We start from the raw sequence: 18,184 nt of genomic DNA on the forward strand, positions 1-18,184 counted from the left end.
CAGGAAACAAACAAACAAAATGTAATTGAGGTTGCTCTCCGCAGGGTTGGGCTCGATTCAATTTCCTCTCAGGCGGTTTCGATGTGGTGGAATAAATCGAAATTCAAATGAACCGGGGAAAAACATGCCCGGGGTACGACGAGGATGCTTTCGATTGAATTAGAGTTATCTCTCCGCTCACACGCTCGTTTCTCCCCCTCCTCCCCTCCTCCTCTCCTCCTCTCCTCCTCCTCCAGGAGGAGACCCCCCTGTTCCTGGCGGCCCGGGAGGGCAGCTTCGAGGCGGCCCAGGTCCTCCTGGACCACTACTCCAACCGGGACATCACGGACCACCTGGACCGGCTTCCGCGCGACACGGCTCAGGAGCGCATGCACCACGACATCGTGCGCCTGCTGGACCAGTACAACCTGGTGCACAGCCCGCACTCCGGGGCCGGCCACCTGAGCGGGGGCGGCCCCGCGGGGGGCCACGGCTCCCTGCTCTGCCCCGGCTCCGGGGGCTTCGTGGCCATGCGGCCGGGCCCCCAGGGCAAGAAGAGCCGGCGGGGCGGGGGCAAGGCGGGCGGGGCGGCGGGCGGCACCGCCAAGGAGCTGAAGGCCAAGCGGCGGAAGAAGCCAGCGGGCGGGGAGGGCGCGGGGCAGGCGGCTAACGGCGGCGCCGCGGGCGCTAACGCCGGCGCCGCGGCCGCTAACGGGAAGCCGGGGCTGTCGGAGAGCTCGGTCACGCTGTCGCCCGTCGACTCGCTGGAGTCCCCGCACTCCTACGCCGGGGACGCGGGCGGCACGGCCGGCACCGCCACGTCCCCCCCGCTGCTGGGCAGCCCGACCGGCCGGCCCCTGCTGCCCCCCGTCAGCCACATGCTCGGGCAGCAGCAGCAGCAGCAGCAGCAGCAGCAGGCCTGGGTGGGGGTGGGCATGCCCAAACACGGGGGCTACGGGGCGCACATGTACCTGCCCCACCAGCTGGGCCCGGCCCACCCCGGCCTGTCGCAGCACCACCCCAACGCCGGGCTGCTGACGCCCATGAACGTCACCATGAGCCGCGAGCAGCTGCCCTCCATCGTCACCTTCCAGATGATGGCCCCGGGCGGCCAGGCCCTGCTGAAGCAGCCCCAGCTGGGGGCGGGGCAGAGCCAGGGCCACGCCCACGCCCAGCAGGGCTCCTCCCACCTGCACTGCGGGCAGGGCATGATGTACCAGCTCCCGGAAGCGGGGCTCCAGCACGGCATGTCCCGCTCCCTCCCGCACCCCCACGCCCACGCCCACCCCCACGCCCACGCCCACGGCCTCTCCCACGGCCACGCCCTGGTGGACGCCCAGCCCCGCCCCCTGCCCCCCTACCAGCCCATGCAGAGCCCGGTGGATAAGTACCCGACCCCGCCCTCCCAGCACAGCTACGCCCCCGCTGGCTCCGAGGGGGCCACCCCCGGCCACCCCGCCCAGCCCGAACACCCCTACCTCACCCCCTCCCCCGAGTCGCCCGACCCCTGGTCCTCCTCCTCCCCCCACTCCAACTCGGACTGGTCCGACGTCACCACCAGCCCCACCCCGCTGGGCGCCGGCCGGTCCCTGGCCCCGCCCCGCCACACCCACCTGCTGGAGCAGGGCCAGCCCCCCGCCCAGCCCGCGCAGAGCCAGCGCAACAGCATGCAGGTGTACGCGTAGCCACGGAAACGGACCCTCCACCCCCCTCCCTCCTGCACTTCCTGTTTCATTTCGAGGTTCATTTCCCCCCCCCCACACAGTTACACTAAACACCCCTCCGCCCCTCGTTCTCTCCTCCCTCTGCACTTCAGCACTCTTACTCTGTAAATACGCTGCCTGTCCGTTCCCCCCCCCCCCCCCCGTTCGCCTTCACGCGTAAAACGTGCCGCCAACGTTAGCGAAAGAATCCAAAGCCAAAAAACAAGTGCTGTAACCTGCCAGTTTTTTCCCCCTTTTTTAGAAGGATCTCGCAAAGTCTTCATGTCCGTCACCGATGTTGATGACGGATTGTACATTCTTATGGAGGCGAGTTATCTCTTCTTGGAAATGAAGATCCTGGACATTGCTTTTTCCTCTTTTTTTGGGGGGCTGTGGTTCGATGCGCAGCCGTCTTTAAATGCCTGGTCATGAGACATTGTAGAAATACTGAGGATGAGGATGATGACGAGGAGGAAGCTGGACTCTTAACGCTTCCCGGGCTGTGGCATCATGGGACTTTGTGTTTTTGAAGGATATGTGCTGATAACTTGTCCCGTGCTTTCTCTGTCCCTGCAGTGTAGAGTTCTAGGGAGGTACTTTCTCAGTCGTACTAACTTTGTAATTGTTAGTATGTTAACTTAATCTCTTTTTCCCCAAGGTGGGTCAAGTTGTGATATTGTTACGATAAGCTGTTATCTTTATGTTTCAAAACTGGTAATGCCAGATGCATTTTTTTTTTGTGTGTTATTTGGACGTTCCTGTCTAAAATGTGGTTACGAGTGGTTACAACTTAGTGTGCACTTGTCGACTGACTAGTCATTTGACTGTCAGTCAGGCTGTTGTGTGGTTTGGTATTGCACGCACACAAACTAAAAACACGCAAATAAATCTCATGTTGTGTGGTTCGAAGCCAAACTGTGGTGTAAATAGGGTTTCTCTTTAAGTTGTTACAACCCCCCCGCCGCCCCCTCCCCGGGAAACCTTGTTCTTGTTTCAGTCCGACCAATAGGAGGCAGTGGGAGGAGCCAAGGCAGCCTAAGTCACATGGGTCTGCTGACACAGGAAAAAGGTTTGTAACTGACAACCGTACTTGCAGTCGAAGGAGCATTCACACACACGTCAGCGTAGGAAGGAGATAGACCTGTTTGATTACACCAAGTTTTTGTTCCTCCTCTTTCTCCTTTGTCTTGGCTGTTACGCTATAGCAGGTCTGCCCATCCCTATTCCTGGAGATCTGCCATCTCCTGCAAGGATTTCACTCCAACCCTAATTTGGCACACCTGATTCTACTAATTAGCAGCTCGGTGAGATCATTAGCTGTCAAATGAGGTGAGCTCTGTTAGGGTTGGAGTGAAAGCCAACAGGATGGTAGATCTCCAGGAACAGGGTTGGGCAGCCCTGCTCTATAGTGGGTGTGTCCCAATACTCAAAAAATATGTATCCTCCTTTCCTCCACTCATCTTCTCCCCCATATTTCTGGATAGACGAGGAGGTAGTGGAGGGAAGGAGGATATTTTGTCGAGTATTCGGATGCACCCTGTGCACAGGGGCAATGAGGCCCACACGGCTCATAGCTGAACTGGGCTCCCAGAGAAGCTTCTTTCTTATTGGCTGGTTGTAGACAGTCGAGGAATTGATTGGACGGGCGGAATGAAGACTGACACGTGCGAAACTCCTGTCAGTTCAAGAGGGGAGCTGGACTAGGAATATATTTACCACCATTATTATTGTTACTCTTGTGTTTTATATGAGTATCCATGTGTACTGTTACTGCTATTGTTCTTATAATTATTGCTGTCATCAGTGTAACTGGATCTGAAGTTCTTTTTTTAAACCGCTTTTAAACAGCAAGATGTTTTTTTTAATCACATTTAATCACTTTTACTTAATTAAAACCAATGTTTTGTGTTATTTTAATTGCCTTGTGATTTAAAAAAAACAAGTCTGAAAATGTTTTTGTATGCTTTACGACCACAGATATTTCTATCTTCCGAATAATTTGTTATCTTGTGGGCACCCTGTTCTGCCCCTCCAGACAATCATTGAAACGTTTTGTATTGCACAGTGATGTCATTTCCTGCCCTGCCAAGGCCAAATTTTAACACTGATCTGAAGGCCTATTAAAATCTCGGCAGGCCTTGGCAGAGTCCATGCGTGCTTCTGTCTTTCTGAGCGGAATTGGCATTGGTGCTGTAGCTAATGGGGTCGAGGGGTCAGTGTTCAGATTCGGTCCTGGCCTCTAGACGTGTCTTGAGTTTCAAAGAGGGCGGTGCACACAACACACACACACACACACACGCGCGGTTATGTGATGTTTTGTATTTATCTCTGTTTTTGGATTGGAGAGAGACAGACACACAGATTCAGACAGGCGGCAGGAGAAGCGGTTGAGGTTTTCTGATCATGTCCTCCTTCAGTGACATCACACATTTAGGACCAATTTTGTAGTTACTGGCTTAAGGTGTCTCTCGCTCTTTTTTTAAATCATGTTTTTTAAAGGAATTTAATGTTTTAAATCCTGAATTTAACCGGGGGATGTCCGTTGAGAACATGTTTCTCTTTTTCGAGGACACTCTGGGAACGTACGCCCAACATTTAATCTAAACTGAGATGGTCTGTCACCATTTCATCTCAGAAATAGGGTCATATTGGTGATTGGCACTTATTTGGTTGTAGATGCCACTCTTTCCATGGACATATAGACATTATGTTTCCTGTCTCTGGCACTTAGATTGTGTTCTGTCAGAGTCTCGCTTGTTGCCTGTCTGTCAGTCTGTGCGTCTGTAGCTCTTTGGAGTTGAATTAATAATCAACCATGATCAAATGAACAGTGTACTTTGAGCCTGGTATTCTTACGTAAATGTGTCTTGTTATGCAAGTCCCTTTTTGATATGTATATAAACTATATTTTATGTTTATTGTATTATTTTTGTCTGTTTAGCAAATATATTCATGTTATATGAAGTCGTTTTTAATTCCTGTTTTACACCATAGAAGGAACTCGTGAATAAAGAACAAACTTGTTTAATTAAGAACAAATAAATGATGACAAAACATACAAATAAGCTTTTGTTCGACTGTGCTATCTTTAACATCTTTATCAGTTTAGCCTTATATCTGTATACGGTCACTGTTACGGCATGTTCTTACACCAGATCAACTTTAACTGAAATCTTCATTTACGAATGACATTATTTGCAATCATGACATGGATGCAGTTATACAGAGGCCTCGATGTGCCTCTGTGTGTTCAGTTGCAGTTCAGTTCATCGAATATTCATAAAGGTATCTAGTAATGTAGTTACACATATTACAACTTTTTTTTACTGCAGAAGCAGTAATTCAATTTAATTTAAAAGTTTAAATAAAGATATATTCAGGCAGATATGCTGATATTATGCATGTACTTTCTGCCTTTTATTCGTATTCATTTTCCAGATGGAGCTGCATCGTTTGAATCTTCATTTGACTTTGAGATTCATTTGGCAGACAACATTTTGATTTATGTTACCGCCCTCTGTAAAAGTGCAGGGGACAGTGAACTACATGATTCATGGCATTACTGCCACACCTGGCTAATGACATGCCTCGATCAGCCAGTATATACATTCAACATCACTTAAGTGCTAATGCTTTCACTATGCTAACCAATACCCAACACACAATCATTAATACATTCAGATTATATCCATAACCAGGCCTAAAAAACATTAAACCATAAAAATATTATAACCGGAATTAGTTGAAAGGATATTACTGCCATGGCTTTCCAAACTTGGGTGTATGCTGGTTTAGTTCCTACATATGTGACATTCTCATGTCTAATTATATTAGCTGATAATTGAGCTGTGCCCTGCCTAAAGGCAATGTTAAGTACTATAATTGCAGCTGACTGATTGGGTGGTTGGTTGTTTGACTGCATTGTAAGTCGTCGAAATAAATGCAATGACTGGCTACAGACTTACAGCCTCTACAGCAGGGTTACCAACCTTGGGGTACAATCCAGCTATGACCAGCTTGAGATACCAGCTACAGGCTGTTTCGAAACATAGCTTGAGCTGGTTAAACCATGTTGTGTATAGAGCTGGTCTAACTGGTCAACCAGCTACCAGCTGTTTCAAAAACTAGCTTGAGCTGTTTTTTTCAGAAGTAATTCCACACTTTTGTCTGGCATGTTTGACACATCAATCAAAAGGCCAATTAAAAAGCTTAAGTATGAAGCCTCTCCCTGATGAAACCATTGACATATAAGTAGCATGGCAAAAAAAATAAAAAATTGAATGAAATTGGTTCATTAACATTACAGTGAGGTAGTCGATTAGGTTTGGCTACGTCCTGTATAATTCTGCGCCAATGAGAATTCTGACTGCACATAACAGGGTGACTGGTTACAGTGGAATCTTCATATGAGCTGTATGCGATCGTGAAGTTGTGATCACCCCCGAATCTTGTTCACAAAGTGACAGCAACTTATGAAAACGGTACAGCGAGATGTGCCAAGTTAGCCAGCTAGCTGGTATCTAACTCAGTCGAAAAATAGTTAAAAAGTGAGTATAGATCCAGATGAGTTTGTTAAAAATATTTGGAGGACGCAGAAGACAGAAATGGAAGAAGAGACTCTACAGGAGAATGTCTCGGGTATCGAAAACAGCAGCAAACAATCAAAGGATACAATAGGTAAGATTCTTGTATTGTTACAATACCATTGTAAATCCCTTCCTATCAATGAAAAAGGCTACCTGACATGTTGACCCTCTGCCTGTGTTTATAGTCCTTAAATTCGGGTTTCAAAATATACAGTTGACGGACCGACATTTTACAGCTGTACAATAATTCAAGCTCATTGGTTGAAAATGAGTTGTAAGTGCCACAGCCAATGGCGCGAGGGCTTATTCTGAAACGTGCGGGAGTGTAAACCTTGCAGCAGCGATATCAACAATGGCGGAGTCTACAAGCGAACGATGCTTAGATCCTACATCACCTGTGGTTAAACCAAAGAACGTGAGACCTGTGTGTCGTGTGCATAGAGACAAAATGAAACTCGGGGCAAGACAAGGGGTGAACGTTGGTGCAGATTTTGAAGAGATTAGGATCTGGCTGGATTTCTTCTGGACAGGTAAGCCACATCCCGATCCACCCTGTCAGCAAGCTCATTTGCTTCTTGTTTCAGTGATCGTTTGTCTCATGTGCAATCACTGTACTATGTTCGTGTTGCCTCAGGTACTGGCGTTTGTCACAGTCAGCATTCCAAAACAGTGCATGAGAACCTGGAGCGTGCACGGGCCGGTTTCAACGTCAGAGGGGGACTGGGGGCGGGATAAACAGTGTTGTGGTGTGAGGGTGTTTCTTGCTGCAATTCCTCTCTTGACCGCTAGGAGTCCAAAATTGCCTTACTGTACCTTTAAGGTGATATTACAGTTTGGCATAACATGCTGATGTGATTAGTTGTCCCACTGTAGGGAAAAAGTAAACTTCACTGGTGAAGCTTGTTGTTCAAGGTTGTTCTACTCTAGAGTAAATGTGGAAACCTGCTTAATGGAGTTTAAAATATGCCTCTGGATAGAAACGATTGAAAGGGCGAAAGGCAATGAGTGAAAAATCTGTCTAAATCAAATTATTGTTCTCAATCAACCTAATTACTGGGAAATGTCTTGGGGCAAAATTCCCAAACCATATTACAGTTTTTTTACAATTGTTTTCGCACTTGTCTCAATACCATGTCCACTTTTTCAAAACACTTAATACATTCACCATATCAATAGACTATGTGAACTAAACTGTGGATATTTTTGCATTGCTTTCATACTAAAGGCATTCAATCACCACTTCTTCCAAAATTCATGAATACCTCTCTCAGTCAGTGTTCACTACCAGCAAAAGTTTGTACAAATACAGCAGATTTTGCAGACATTTAGATACTCTGTTCAAAACAGTTAACATTCAGTTCAAAACCCAATAAAATTCTGATCATTGTGAAAGGAAATATGCTGCATTTTGGCAGATAAATGAAACTATATGCTTGAAATATGAAAGACAGATCATTCTGATTTGAGCAGAAAGTTTATTCAGTTTATTCAATTTTTTTTGTTTGCAGCCTTGTTACCATCTATACAAAAGTGATCATACTTGCATTGAAATGTGCATGTATATAGGGAAAATATAGATGTAATTGTCACTGAAGAGATTTTTTCACTATTATGGCTGTATATGTACTGCTGAAACACCTGGCTGTCATTTCAGTGAACAACCTACCCAGGTGTTTGTTGTTTGTGCCCCATTACCACGTATACAAAAGGGGCCACCTTTGGATTGGCATTTGCATTCTTTAGCCTTGGTGGGGAAAATGGATGCAGCCAGAGGTAGAGGAAGAAGACGTTGTGGAAGAGCAAGAACAGTTGTGTCTGATGGAATCAGAGCCACAGTCATTGATTATGTGGTAAATCATGGTCTGTCCCTGAGGGAAGCAGGTTGAGGGTTCAACCAAACTTGCCTAGATCCACAGTGGCTTCAATAGTGAGGATTTTCAGGCAAACCAACAGGTACTATACAGTATTTATAGCATTCTGACTGAAGGAGTTCAATTGATGTGTATATTACAGCAGTACTGTGATTTGAGAAGTCTCCAGAAAAAGCAGATGTGTCAGTGCACATTTGTCTTTGACTCACTACAGGACCCAGCGGTTACCTCACACAGTCTTACAGGGGGAAGGGGAATAATGTTTACGCCTCAACAGGAGGATACAATAATTGGGATGGTCATTGTCAACAACAGCATCAGGCTAAGAGAAATACGCAACAACATAATCGCAGACAAGAACATATTTTCAAACATTGACAGTGTAAGCACTACAACCATTTCAAGAGTCCTACAGAAACATCAGATCAGGATGAAACAGTTGTATACTGTCCCCTTTGACAGGAACTCTGAGGGTGTCAAGGAACTTAGGTACCAATATGAAGTTTATGAAGGTATATGTGAAGGTTTAGTACCACCACCCACATGAACAGATGTCACTTCTAGATGCAATGGCTGCTGGGTGTATGGACATAACAGTGGAACACATCCAGGGCTGGATAAGGCACGCAAAAAGATGTTTTCCTCGGTGTATAGCAAGAGATAACATTCGGAGTGATGAAATCTATGGCCAAATGCCATAGGACAGGATGGATGGGCCAGGCCAACGGTAGACTTTTGATACTGACAGGCAAACAATATATGTGCGAATTACTGTATATAGTGAAAATATTGCTTTTTGGGATGTATTTGTTATTGATTGTAATGTATTTTGAGTAATTGATTGTATTGTATTTTTCTTTTCTGAATTGCAGTATATTGCACTGTGAGAACAAACGTCAAAATACTGTAAACCCTCTGAAGAATACTGTTGCTTTTGTGATTTTTTTCTTTATCATATATTGTTTTACATTGCACAGTAAAAATTGTTATTCTGGGTTTCCAATATCGTAAAACATTCATTCATTTACAGTTTACTGTAAATTTACCACACTCAGTCATGACATCTATTGTGAGAGGCAAACCAACAGATCAAAAGTTTCTTTAGCTGCTTGGCTTGAAATATTTGTGGATGCAAAAATAGAGGAAAGGGAAACACATAATATATGTATTTAGCAATGCTCCAAGTTGTTTGTGTTTTGTAGTCCATTGAACATTGAGTGACAAAGTAGTCTTATGGGAGAAAGCATATGCTATAGTTATGGCAGCATGAGTCACTTTTGGGTGAAATATTAAGTGTTTTGGTGGTTGAGGTGCATTTTGCACCAAAGGTTAACTGATGTGCTCAGGTGCGTGTTTCAAAAGCACACTGTGTGAAGAGTTTTGAAAAAGAGGACATGGTATTGAGACACGTGTGAAAACGATTGTAAAAAACTTAACCAACCGAGGCATGACGTCGCGCATGCGTATGGGAAATAGCCTTTTTTTAAATTATGAAAACAGCACGATGTATGCTTTCGCCAAGTTCATGTAAAGCATATGGCACTGAATCCTTTTAGACTGGAATCTGGGGTGAACTTCAACCTGAGTTATCCCACTTTACGCAAAGCGGAACGCGGAAGTAGAAAGGAAGTCATGCAACATGACATGAAAACAAAGTAACGCAGCCGTGTTTGACTGAGCTGTAAAGTTGTTTCGATTGAATGGTCACGAATCGGACAGGTCGTTTAGAAATGGTAGCTTAGTTACAGCTATTAAAGAGCCCGCTGACACGTGGCTGAAAGTAAAATTTGAAGGAGAATGACCGAGGGCCATCATAGCCCCCGGACCTGGAAGTGTAGACGGATGACTGGTCAGTCAGTTTAGGCGCTTGTCAGCTGCCTGGTGAATGGTCCCAGGTCTCTGAGCGGAAAGTGGATTCACGTTAGCCACTGTAAACATCGATAACCACTGTGAACCAGCGAGAGACATTGTGAACAGGTAAGCGAGATGGCTAGCTAACCAGATGACCCATTGTTTGCATGTCGATTGTTATGCTGTTAACCTAGCTAGCTGTTTTTGCTCTAAAGCTAACCACATACCCAGTTAGCGTTAGGTGGGTTGTGAGCAATACAATGTAACTATCTACAATAGCTAGCTAACTGTAACTACCTAGTGTCGGAATATCGCTGTGAATGCTTGGCTCCACGTATGCTAGCCTATGTGTTTCTGCATATTTAACGTTAGTGTTTAATATACATGTGTAGTGTAGTACCGTACACCTGGCAAACGACGTGGCTAAACTAGGTTGTTACCTTGGGTAACCTTATTAAGGCATGTCATCTATAGAATGGTGCAATTAAAGAAAGTAGCAAGCAACAGCACTCTGTCACTAATGGTGAAACAGATCAATATTATACATGGCTGCTAAACGTGGGAAACTTGCAAACGCAAATTATCCTAGTGTGGGTATTCGAGTTACTGTCGCATTCTTAACAATGGTGGTTCAGGTGTGTGGCTGGTCTGTGCACCTGAGATGCTATGCTAGGCGTTCCTCTTCCGTTTCAAGAGCAGCCCAAGTTAATTCTTGGTGGTGTTGTATTATAGATTACCTGACGATCGCTCCTTACGCCCTGTTTATTTAAATTCGAAATAGATGTAACGTGAACGATTACCACGTCTACGTAAATGTTTCATTTTAATGTTAGTGAGTGTAACTGGGTTAAAGTGTTTAACCGGATTTGGCCTAATTTTACTCTTGAGTCTTGATCGCCTGTTCAGCGTTTGGCCCTGAACCGGAGAGATTGGCTGGCCCACCACTAGTCCCAACAGCGTAGCCAGAAATATTCATATACGGTGCGGTGCCGTCAGATTGATGATTAACCAAGACAGTGTTTATGTTGGGGCACGAATTGCGCGGTTTGCGCGGTTAGGTCCGATTAAGTTTACCTAAGGCGAGGTATTTCCAAGCGAGGTAGTAAACCTATAATTATGGAGGCACACTGACTACATACCACAAGACCCTGACCCAACCCACCCCCAGGACATTGAATTCCACTAGGGTGTTCATTCCGTGAATTTTAGGTTAAGTTTCAAGTGTTGAATTCCTTGTCAGGGAAACTAGGTTGGACCCCTCCCCATGGGAAGCTGAGAATCTGCATTGGGTAAACTTTTAGCTTGTAAGTAGACCAACTGCAAACATTTCGAAATGTGCAGTATGTTGACGTTGAGGGCCGTGTAGCCCGTCTCTTTCTAAAATGTGGCCCTTGGACACAGTACATAGTCGAATTTGTACTGTAGGTTTGGATTTTGCTTGGAGAGATAGTGTTTTAGTGGCGGAAGGGTAGTCAGAAAAGTAGCTGAATGTCATAAGCAATATTTGTGTGTCTTTTGTATCTAGGCTTTCGCTGGCTTGCACAGACACAGCAAGTGGCATTTGTCATTTATATAGCGCCTTTATCCAAAGCGCTGTACAAGTGATGCTTCTCATTCACCCATTTATACACACACCAAAGGCGATTGGCTGCCATGCAAGGCACCGACCAGCTCGTCAGGAGCATTTGGGGGTTAGGTGTCTTGCTCAGGGACACTTCGACACAGCCCGGGCGGGGGATCGAACCGGCAACCCTCCGACTGCCAGACGACTGCTCTTACTGCCTGAGCCATGTCGCCCTGTGTGTGTGTCTGTGTCTGTCTTTCTGTGCGTCTTTGTGTGTGCGTGCGCGTGTGTGTGTGTATGTGTCTCTGAGCACCTCCTCTGTGTTTAAATCATGCAGTCATATTCTGATCTGCTTCCCATGGAGAAGATGTTTTTTTTAGTCCCCAGCTGTGCATGTCAAGCCGTTTTCTCTAGGGCTCTAACCCCGTCTTGTGACCACTGTACTTGGTGGCAGGGCTGCTGGATGAAATTCCTGGGACCGGCACAAAATTATATTGCATTATTCCCAGCCCTGGGACAATAATATTTACCACACCACAGATTTGCAGCCAATTGGGGCTCTCCAGCCTCCTCCAGGGCCTGGGACTATGTACCCGGTTGTCCCACACTCAACAGCAGCCCCGCTTGTTGGCCTCATCATTCAGTGGCTTTGCGATTGCTGGCTTTATGGTAAACGGACTGCATTTATTTTATCCAAAGTGCTTTACAATTGATGCCTCTATTTCACCCATTCAATCACACACACACACACACACACACACACACAGAGTGATAGGCTGCCATGCAAGGTACCAATCAGCTTGTTGGGAGGTTGAGGGTTAGGTGTCTTGCTCAGGGACACTTCGTCACACCTGGGGCAGGGGATCGAACCGGCAACCTTCCAACTGCCAGACGACCGCTCTTGCCTCCTGAGCTAATTAAACCTTTCACCCAAGTGAGTGTAAGTACCATAAAATCCTGAGAGTGCCATATGGCACTCTAGACCCTGTGCCTGTTCAGCTGATTAAAACGACTGCTGTACTATTGTTTTGAGCCCGTATTAAAGCCCTGCTAAATTTTCTCAACCAAAGCCAGAACCCCCTTGTGATTTGGGTAGAGCCATGTCATATTGGGCTTGGGACTGAGATGGTTAATGCGGATTTAGATTTATGTTCCGCAGTGAGTGTGTATGTTTGAGCCTGGGCTGGCCTCCATATACGGGGTATGAACAGGTGGCTGGGTGGGCAGGAGGGGGGTGAACGGGCAGCGGAATGTCTTTCTGCTGTCACGTCTTGTTTACACGGTGTAGCTACCGCGTGGCTTAGAAAATAGGTTTCGTGTAGCCATCGTGCGTCTATGGATATGAGGGTTTTAAGCTCTCGTCCGTAGAAGATGGTGTGAATGTAGCGGCTTGGGTTTTGTGTGGGTCGTGTGAACCAAAAAGCTCATTTGGCTTCAGAACATGGTGTGAGCTGCGGTATCCTTGTTATTTTGGCGAACGGCCCCCGTGTTAATTACGAAGGCACAGCACGGCGTAATTATCGGCTGTATCCACGTGTTCCGTGAAATCAGCTCGTGTGTTGAAACGTACGCCGCGTAAGCCCGTCTGGAAAAGAGTAAAAGTGCGACGTAACAAACTTTCTCGCTGCTTCTTTCTCCGTCTGACCTCACAGAATCTTCCTCTTTCCTCTTCTGACCCTTCCCAGAATCCCCTGAGAGCGCCGTTGCCATGCCGTCCTCGCGGCTGAAGTACATGTCGCTGGGCGTGCTGGTGCTGCAGACGACGTCGTTGGTGCTGACCATGCGCTACTCGCGCACGCTGCACGGGGAGGGGCCGCGCTACCTGGCCTCCTCCGCCGTGGTCGCCGCCGAGCTGCTGAAGATCCTCGCCTGCGTCGTCCTGGTCTACAGGGACCGCAGTAAGTGCCCTGCACAGACAGGAACTCACCCCTGTAATGCTGGCCTATAGGGACCATAGGAACTTGCTTACGTGGTAATGAAATCAGGAACTCACTCACCTACTCTGGTCCCTATAGACCAGCATCAAGTCCCGTGCACATTAACACAGACAGGAACTCACCCCTGTAATGCTGGCCTATAGCGACCACAGGAACTTGCTTACGTGATTATGAAAGCAGGAACTCATCCACATACTCCAGTCCCTATAGACCAGCATCAAGTCCCGTGCACATTAACACAGACCATAGGAACTTGCTTGCAGGGTAATGAAGGCAGGAACCCGCCTATCACAAATCCTCTGAAGAAACTGCTGACCTTTGGTTCATTAAATGAGCAGCTTCCTGTCAGAATGTCAGCCATGTTTGTCAGGTCGTTCTACGAGATGTTACGAGCCCAACAAGCGACAATTCATCATTTTATTTCTGTGCAGCACTGAAAATGGTCATAATGCTTAACTTGTATTATTTATGATCCGTCAAGTTCTATACTTCATATAAAATTTTAATTACAGATATGCCTGCCAGCAGTATGCAGCCTGGGTTATTTATTGGTATTTATTGTCGCGCTAGGATGACTTGCCTCCTAAACGGTTGTTTAAAATGAGTCTTGGGAAAGGAATTGATGCAGCCCGGCCTTAAATTACATAGACGGCATGTGCTCTGTTCATCTAGCTATAAAAACACTTTCAGCCGGTCGGTGTATTTACAAGGTGAAAAGTGACTGCAGAGTAAAACTTTAACCAGCAGTAAAATCTATCGTTAATCCTCCGCCAAGAAAATGTGCTGTTGTGGGGACATTTCTGCTTATAAAAGCATTCAGTTTATTCAGTATCCGTTAACATTCATTTTATGTAAATATACATTTAGTCATGAAGTAATAAGTAAGTTTGAGGGTCACATTGCTTTTGTTCAGGTAAATATTTGCGATAGCTTTTGACTGTTGCTTGTGTACTCATTCAAGCAGTTAATGTTCGCAGCCCTGTTTGTGTCTGGCTGGAGGGCTTCCTTGTACTTCTTTGGACGTCTTGTACCACATAGTACAGGGCGGAGAAATTTGTTCAATTGTCAACTATTGCAGGTAAAATGGCCTCTTTAAACTAGCTCCACAGGTTTTTGTGTAGGATGTTGATCACTGGTGTCCCACACCTGTGTTGTGGCAGTTTGGTTGGGTGTGGCAGGAAACATTACTCCGAATCCCCAGGTGAACGTGTCGTTCTGCGAGAGAAATGTGAAACGTGTCAGATGAAATGTCATTCAGTCATCCTGAACGCGTAAAAGATTTTCCATTTACCAGTTGGCTCGTGCTCTTGAGACATCCGGTTCATGGTGACCTACCGTGCCCTCCTGTGACTCCGTGTCGTCAAACAAGTACATTCAGTTCTGGCTTCCCTGAGCTCTGTACAGTATTTCTACATGCATTCAATTAAAATGAAATAAAATGGAATACTAATAAAAATAATATTTTCTACTGCAGTGTGTTTTTGTCGTCGAAGATACTTGAAAGTAAAATATTGAGCTTTACTGTATGGCCCCAGCCCTATACACTACACAGGGAAATAGAGCACTGGATATGGATTCAGTGGTGAAAAGAAGACTATTTTGGACATGACAGATTCTGGGCAGGTTACTTAGCAACATACAAGGCATGGGGTGACAGCTGTCAATGGTTTTGTGAGCAAACGTGACATTTTATTTCTTTCATTTTGAATTAGGGTTTTCCTGTCTCGGAAACAGGAAAGGTCAGATTTACATCTGATGCACAACCCTAAATTTGCTGATTTTACTAATTCTACATTCGGAAACAGGGCATTTGTCTACCATGCTCCCTGTCTCTGGAACGCCCTTCCTGCATCTATTAGAGAAGCAGGAACAATTCACATTTTAAAAACCCACCTTTTTTTCATGTTACTGTAACTGTGTGAGTATATATGTACATTTGTGTTTACTGCATTTTTCATGCATTGATGTTTTTTTGTGAAGTGTTTTGAGACTTATGTTGGTGATGATGCACTTTAAATAAATTTGACTTGACTCAGCTGTTGAATGATCCGTGCTTTATTAGGGTTGGAGTGAGAACCTATAGGACAGTATTTCTCCGGAAACAGGGCCGTGTGTTAAGGCTCTGTCGTAGTGCACGGACTGCAGTGTGTTTGTTAATCACGGTCCAGTCCGAGTCGTGTCGGCAGGTTGTGTGTTCCCGACCCGACTCCGCCTTTCTCTCCCCCTCTCCACTCAGGCTACAGTCTCCGGTCGCTAAACGCCGCCCTGACCCAGGAGATCCTGAACAAGCCCATGGAGACGCTGAAGCTGGCCATCCCCTCCGGGATCTACACCCTGCAGAACAACCTCCTGTATGTGGCTCTGTCCAACCTGGACGCTGCCACCTACCAGGTACGCTGTGTGTGTGTGTGTGTGTGTGTCTGTTATGAAGCTTATGAGTTTGCGTTTGTGTTTTTTATCATACTGTGTGTCTGTGTGTGTGTTTGTATATAATGAAGCTTATGAGTTTACATATGTGTGTTTTATGACATTGAAGAGCTTGCGTGTCCTTGTGTTTTATGATACTCGTGAGATTGTGTGTTTGCATGTATGAGCTGTGTGTTGAGAGTGGAGGCTTTATGTGTCCGGGTGATTTTGTGTGTGCGTGCTTGGCTGCGTGTGTGTTTACATGCTTGTGTCCATGCGAGTAAGTGTGTGTATGTGTGTACATTCCTCTGTGTGTGTCTGTGTGTGTGTGTGTGTGTGTGTGTGTGTGTGTGTGTGTGTGTGTGTGTGTGTGTGTGTGCGTGCACGTGTGCGTGTGTGTACATTTGTGCATGTGTGTACATTTGTCCGTGTGTGTATTTGTTTGTACGTTGTGTTGACGTGTCTCGTTCCTCTCTCCACAGGTGACGTACCAGCTGAAGATCCTCACCACAGCCCTGTTCTCAGTGTCCATGCTGGGACGAAGGCTAGGGGTGTATCAGTGGCTCTCCCTCCTCATCCTCATGGCCGGAGTGGCACTCGTGCAGGTTAGGGACCCTCTGTGTACCTCTGTCACGCTGGAGCCTAGTGCCCTGCCCTTAACGGCCCCTGAGTGTCCCTCTCTCTCTTTCTGTGGCCCCTGTGCTTCTCTATCTATCTCTCTGTGGCCCCTGACTGTGTCTCTCTCTTCGTTCCCCCTAACTGTGTCTCTCTCTCTGTGGCCCCTAACTGTGTCTCTTTCTCTCTGTGGCCCCTACCTGTGTCTCTTTCTCTCCGTGGCCCATAACTGTGTCTCTTTCTCTCTGTGGCCCCTAACTGTGTCTCTTTCTCTCTGTGGCCCCTAACTGTGTCTCTTTCTCTCTGTGGCCCCTAACTGTGTCTCTTTCTCTCCGTGGCCCCTAACTGTGTCTTTCTCTTTGTGGCCCCTGATTGTTGACTGTGTGTCTCTCTCTCTTTCTGTGGCCCCTGACTGTACGTGTCTCTCTCTCTCTGTGGCCCCTGACTGTGCTTGTCTCTCTCTCTCTCTGTGGCCCCTGACTGTGCGTGTCTCTCTCTCTCTGTGACCCCTCACTGTGCGTGTCTCTCTCTCTCTCTGTGGCCCCTGACTGTGCGTGTCTCTCTCTCTCTCTGTGGCCCTTGACTGTGCGTGTCTCTCTCTCTCTGTGGCCCCTGACTGTGCGTGTTTCTCTCTCTCTCTGTGGCCCCTGACTGTGCGTGTCTCTCTCTCTCTGTGACCCCTGACTGTGCGTGTCTCTCTCTCTCTCTGTGGCCCTTGACTGTGCGTGTCTCTCTCTCTCTCTGTGGCCCTTGACTGTGCGTGTTTCTCTCTCTCTGTGGCCCCTGACTGTGCGTGTCTCCCCCCCCGCAGTGGCCCTCGGACTCCCCCGCGGCCGTTAGCGAGAAGGAGCAGCTGTCGGCCGGCTCCCAGGTTGTGGGCGTGGTGGCGGTGTTCCAGTGGCTTCGCGGGCGTGTACTTCGAGAAGATCCTGAAGGAGACCAAACAGAGCGTGTGGATCAGGAACATCCAACTGGGTCAGTATCACTACTGCCAAACAGAGCGTGTAGATCAGGAACATCCAACTGGGTCAGTATCACTACTGCCAAACAGAGCGTGTAGATCAGGAACATCCAACTGGGTCAGTACCACAGTTTTGCTGTCTTACTACTGCCAAGGCTGAAGCTTAAGGCCTGCACTGCTGTTGCTTCTCCAGCAGGCTGTTCATTCATGGTCGAAGAAGTGGGCGAAAGGTTTTCTCTAAGTCTAACTTAACACTCTCATCCAGTGTACTTACGGTCTGCATTGCGTACGAAAATACGTAGGCCAGGTGTGGCCCACCCTGGTCCTGAAGAGCCGCAGGGTGTTCTGGTTTTTCTTGTTACTCAGCAGTTAATTGATCTATTTAAGCAATTAATGACATAGTTAACTGACCTCACCTAGTTTCTTGGGTCTAAAGTGGCTCTGCAGGAGCAGGGTTGGCCAGCCCTGACATAGGCGGTATGATTAGTAGATTCACAAGCGCAGGAATTAGGAGGCTGGTTACGACACTGCCTTTGTTTCCGCTGAGGGAATTGAGCAATGTGTGTGTAGCGCTTTAAACGGTCCTCTCTCACTGCCTTTGTTTCCGCTGAAGGAATTGAGCAATGTGTGTGTAGCGCTTTAAACGGTCCTCTCTCACTGCCTTTGTTTCCGCTGAAGGAATTGAGCAATGTGTGTGTAGCGCTTTAAACG

The 18,184-nt window shown here is 46.9% G+C and overlaps 2 protein-coding genes across 2 annotated transcripts in view; both read left to right on the forward strand.

Annotated features, from left to right (window-relative positions):
* The window catches only part of notch2 (notch receptor 2), a 63,804-nt gene extending 59,057 nt beyond the window's left edge, over positions 1 to 4,747 (forward strand). The window contains exon 34 of the mRNA XM_061237925.1: positions 237 to 4,747. Within this exon, the coding sequence (XP_061093909.1) occupies positions 237 to 1,664 (1,428 nt within the window). The 3' untranslated portion in view covers positions 1,665 to 4,747. The remainder of the gene's footprint in view (positions 1 to 236) is intronic.
* Positions 4,748 to 9,615: 4,868 nt separating this feature from the next.
* LOC133126123 (UDP-N-acetylglucosamine transporter-like) overlaps positions 9,616 to 18,184 on the forward strand; it is an 11,296-nt gene continuing 2,727 nt past the window's right edge. The window contains 6 exon segments of the mRNA XM_061237969.1: positions 9,616 to 10,116; positions 13,240 to 13,452; positions 15,728 to 15,882; positions 16,380 to 16,502; positions 17,324 to 17,403; positions 17,405 to 17,487. Coding sequence (XP_061093953.1) covers positions 13,263 to 13,452; positions 15,728 to 15,882; positions 16,380 to 16,502; positions 17,324 to 17,403; positions 17,405 to 17,487 — 631 coding nt within the window. The 5' untranslated portion in view covers positions 9,616 to 10,116; positions 13,240 to 13,262.

The sequence above is a fragment of the Conger conger genome, chromosome 4 (assembly GCF_963514075.1).
Source record: "Conger conger chromosome 4, fConCon1.1, whole genome shotgun sequence".
In the NCBI taxonomy this organism is placed as follows: Eukaryota; Metazoa; Chordata; class Actinopteri; order Anguilliformes; family Congridae; genus Conger; species Conger conger.